Raw genomic sequence first — 4,731 nt, 5'->3', positions numbered from 1 at the left:
TATATATTTTTTTCCTGCCTTTGAAAAATGCAAACAGACATAAGTGAAAGGGTCCAGGAAGCTGAATTGCTAGGTGTGTGACAACAAAGAGGGATCACAGGGAAGTCTTTGAGAAGGAAGTAGAATTGTCCATCCTTAAAGAATGGGAAGGCTAACCACAGGCAAAGAAAATGGGATGTCATTTTTATTTTCACAAGGATAAATGGCATTCTGAGTGGATAAAGAGCAGGAACAAAACAATTAAAGGTAGAGAAAGTACCTCTTTTGGGAATTGCAAGGGTTCCAGATTGACTACAACACACTGTGTTATGTAACAACACATATGGTGTTTACAGTGTTCCTGCTAACTCCAGAAGGAGCACTAGGAACTAAACTAGGAAAGTTCAGAGTATTAGACATTCATAAATGACATTTAATGATGACTGATGAAGGAGCTTTGATTTAATTCAGAGATTGTGTAGTATAGTCATTAAGTGTGGATTCAGATAGACCGATGTGACAGGTCCTGATTCTTACATTACTAGATGTGTAATCTGGGGTGCATATTCCAGTTGAATAGAACATCTCATAGATTGTATAGATTAACTGAGTTGAGTTTAGGATGAAAAAAATAAATAAGTTTAGAGTGTGTCATATAGTAAGAATTTAACAGCTGTTAGCTGTTGAGTGCTACTATGTTGTAGGCACATTTTCTCTAATTTCTCTTAGGATAAAAGCCAGTCTTTACCATGTTTGCAAAGTCCTGAATGATCTGTTTTATATACTGTCTCAGCATTGCCTAAGAACGGAAAAGAAGCAGGTTACAGAAGCACAGTGAGCAAGGAAAGAAGTATGAGATGATGACGATGATAATAACCTAATATTTATTGAATATTTGTTAAGCTAGGCATTGTCTAAGCCTATAATTTCTATTATTTAATCTTCAGAACAAGTCCATGGAATAGGGGCTTACTTTTCTCGTTAGAAAGACTAGTCTTAGCAAAGGCACAGAAAAGAGTGAGGGAAGGGAAATCATTTATTGACTACTTTGTATGTGCCAGGTACTCTGCTAGGATCTTTAATCCTAAACCACAACCATGTATTCTTATCCCATTGAATAGATAATCCAGAAGATTATCTATTAAGTAGGCATTCTTGTCCCACTTTTACAGATAAGAAAGAAGTTCAGCAGTTAAGCCACTACTGCTAGTAATTGACAGATTCAGGATTTGAATCCAGGTCTGACTCCAAAGCATATGCTCTTCCCACAATGGAATGTTACCTCTCAGCAAGCATGACAGCTCTCTTCTTGTTTCTTCTCCTACTTCAGACAAGAAGGGACCAGCAGGAAAACGTCCCAAGATTAAGAACCTAGGTGAGACATCAACTAAAGTGGAGAACTCCAGCCCTCAGAAGACTTCAACCTCTAAAAATTGCACGAAAAATCTAAGCAGCTATTGGCTGATGAAGTCAGAGCCAGAAAGCCGTCTAGAGAAAGGTGTAGATGTGAAGGTGAGACCATGTGCCTGTCTCCAATCCATTCAAGCTATTTTCTTTTAATTAAGAAATGAATATGGGACACCATAGGGTTCCATCACCAGCTTTTGAACTTTGAAGGGTAGGGAAAAGGTAATAAAGAATAAAATCAGCAGGATTTATTACCATCAACTATCTGTTCTTGTGAATCCTCTATCTAGGACAGGGAAGGCAAACTTCTTCTGTAAAGGGCCATATAGTAAATAGTTTAGGCTCTTGGGTCTTATAGTTGCTGTTGCAACTCTGCCATTGACAATAAGTAAACAAATGGCATGGCTCTATTCCACTAAAACTGTATTTACAAAAATCAGCCATGGGGCTAGATTTGGTCTAAAGGCTGTAGTTTGCCAACTCCTAATCTAGACATGTCAATCATAGGTTGCCTTTCTCTCGCCACCTGCTATGCTCCTGATTCAGAGAATTAATGCAAACCAATTTTAATAATATAGCCCAGATAAAATCTGATTAAAAATATTATAGAAGAAATAGATAATATTTTAATAAGTGACATACAAATAACCAGCAATTACTTTATCCTCTGGATTATCCATTCAACTAAACCTCTTAATTAGCAAGGATAAGGTAAAAAGGCTTACTTACATTTGCCCAATACAAGTACCTCTGTGGAGCTATTTCCCAGTCCACTACATATATCTCCACTGTAGCCAGATGCACCCTTACTATAGGGGAAGGAGTGATCTGCATCCATATATTCTTACCAAATGGCTCAGGATTATTTATGAATGGCTTTATTTCCTGTTGCCTAGTTCAGCATTGAGGATCTCAAAGCACAGCCCAAGCAGACAGCATGCTGGGATGGTGTCCGCAACTATCAGGTGAGAGGGGAAGGGCAGGGCCTTGAGACCTATAATGGGATAAATGCCTGCCTCCTTCTTATGACTTATTCAGTAGCAAAATCTTTTGGCCAAGGTTGCTTTTTCCCAGAACTCAAACCTAAAAACATACTAAAAAGTACTTTAATTTCTCTGACTGCATGCAGTCAAATGGTGTGTGTTCTAGCCGGTGTCCTGATACAAGTCTGGGTATTTTGGCAAAGGTAAGAATAGAATTGAGGGAAATTGCAATAAAGAAAAACTCATCTAATAAAAGTTGACTTGATTTCTGCTAACAGCTAGTGTTTCCTAGCTGGTCAGGAGGATAATTCTTAATCTCCCCTGGGATAGGCTCGGAACTTCCTTAGAGCCATGAAGCTGGAGGAAGAAGCTTTCTTCTACCATAGCAACTGCAAAGAGCCAGGCATTGCCGGACTTATTAAGGTTAGTTGCACAGGCTTTGGTCTGAATCCCTCTCCCTTCAGCATCACTTACTCATGTAGATACAGAGGGATACAGCTTAAATAGGTAACAAAAAAAAAAAGTGCCTTCTTTCCCATTCCTGATCTCAGTGGAGTATGGAAAAACTGCCTTGGCCTCTTCCTGTGTGGCAAGGACTATAACAAGGCAGGCCTTCATTTCAGGTCCCACTGGCGTAGACTTCTATTTTTACACTTTGGCTTCTCACTCAAAAATTCTTCCAAGCCAGGAGTTATCAGGATAAAATTATTAACTGCAGGAGGAAAATGGCACAAATAACCTTTAATATTTGGTTTTAGAAGATACTTTGAAGATTGTCAAAACAAGGTTGATTTCATATGTTTGTCTTAGACTATTATTTCCAGATATCAGAGCCCTCATTGGCTTTGCAGCCAGGCAGATGGAATAAGAAGTGTGCAGGGTCAGAATTAAAAGTTGGCCTTGGATTAAAGATTGGCTTTGGAGCTCACTATACAGGAAATTGATTGGAGGCTTGGTTTTGGTTTCAGATTGTGAAGGAGGCTTACCCAGACCACACACAGTTTGAGAAAAGCAATCCCTATTATGATCCCTCCAGCAAAGAAGACAACCCCAAATGGGCCATGGTAAAGACTGCTATTTTCATGAGGGGAAGGATAGACAAAGAGAGGGAGGATGGTCTGGGGTATCTCTAGGTCTAAGTACAGAGACCAGCTCTTATACATGAGGGTACCCTGAATTTGGATATAAGAACAGAACACTAGCAGCCTGCCCATAGGAACCTCCTGCAAGCAGCTAAAACACAGTGGACATGTCTTCCTCTCCCATACACTGTTGTCATGTAGGTGGATGTACAGTTTGTTCGGATGATGAAGCGTTTCATTTCCTTGGCGGAGCTCAAAACCCATCACCAAGCTCACAAAGCCACTGGTGGCCCCTTAAAAAATATGGCACTCTTCACTCGCCAGAGACTCTCAATTCAGCCCCTGACCCAAGGTAAGAGCGAGCCCTGTCCTTTATTACCCATGCACCAGGATGATGCCATGAATTCATTTATTGACTAAACTTGGGCACAGTATTTATGCTGTCTCTTCGCCTGTAACATCGTCATGGGAGAAAATAATGTCCTGAGTTTTGCGTTAGTATGTACCCACTACCCAACAATGCTTGGCATATAGTAAAACACTCCATAAATAGTTTTTGAATGATTGACTACCGGCCTTGGTACATGAGGAATGCCTAGCATAACTTCCCTGTTCAAGAGGAGAGAGGGGACCTAATTCTTCCTTTTTTCTCTTTTTGGTAGAAGAATTTGATTTTATTTTGAGCCTGGAGGAAAAGGAACCAAGTTAACTGATACGCTGGAATGGGCAAGACATTATTCCAAAGGAGTGAAGCTTTTATAAGACAAAAGGTGTGAGGAGGCTTGCTTGTTATGTTCATTGGGGTTTGTGTACATAGGTGGGTTTTGTGTACTTTCTCAATAAAATGCTAATATCAATGTTGGAAAGCTTTTATTTTACAACCGCATTGGGTGTAGAATACACCACTGTAGGCCTTTTACCTCCAGGCTGGCTTCTTTTGTCCCTTGACAAGATACAGGGCTACCTCTACCTTCTTCTTTCACTGTGGCAATACCAGAGTGCACGGCTAGTCTGTTAACACCCACTGAATAGAACCGACCCCTGGAGTTATATGGGTCCCACGGGGGTGTAAACCATCAGCAGTTTTAGGACAAGTTGCTAGACAGAGGTAAAACCGGGATTCCTTTCTCAGCCATTGTCTAAAACATGTACTAATAAAGGGCCCATCATTGTTCACCAGGGGCCAGACACAGAGAGGGCAGGCGTGTTGGCTCTGGGTAGGAGGCTGTCTTCCCTGTGTGTGAGGTGGGACAGTGTAAGAACAAAGAGACCACAGAACC

At 40.6% G+C, this 4,731-nt stretch overlaps 1 protein-coding gene across 5 annotated transcripts in view; it reads left to right on the top strand.

Annotated features, from left to right (window-relative positions):
- The window catches only part of THYN1 (thymocyte nuclear protein 1), a 5,226-nt gene extending 918 nt beyond the window's left edge, over positions 1 to 4,308 (top strand). For 3 of the 5 annotated variants that reach the window (XM_011376240.2, XM_023521029.1, XM_011376238.2), the window contains exons 3-8: positions 1,310 to 1,491; positions 2,283 to 2,351; positions 2,700 to 2,792; positions 3,338 to 3,433; positions 3,653 to 3,803; positions 4,114 to 4,308. In XM_011376240.2, coding sequence (XP_011374542.1) covers positions 1,310 to 1,491; positions 2,283 to 2,351; positions 2,700 to 2,792; positions 3,338 to 3,433; positions 3,653 to 3,803; positions 4,114 to 4,160 — 638 coding nt within the window. In that variant the 3' untranslated portion in view covers positions 4,161 to 4,308. The remainder of the gene's footprint in view (positions 1 to 1,309; positions 1,492 to 2,282; positions 2,352 to 2,699; positions 2,793 to 3,337; positions 3,434 to 3,652; positions 3,804 to 4,113) is intronic. The other 2 variants (XM_011376239.2, XM_023521030.1) reach the window with 2 other exon arrangements.
- The last annotated feature ends 423 nt before the right edge of the window (positions 4,309 to 4,731 follow it).

This window comes from Pteropus vampyrus, unplaced genomic scaffold (assembly GCF_000151845.1).
Source record: "Pteropus vampyrus isolate Shadow unplaced genomic scaffold, Pvam_2.0 Scaffold288, whole genome shotgun sequence".
In the NCBI taxonomy this organism is placed as follows: domain Eukaryota; kingdom Metazoa; phylum Chordata; class Mammalia; order Chiroptera; family Pteropodidae; genus Pteropus; species Pteropus vampyrus.
This window is presented reverse-complemented; position numbering and strand designations above follow the sequence as displayed.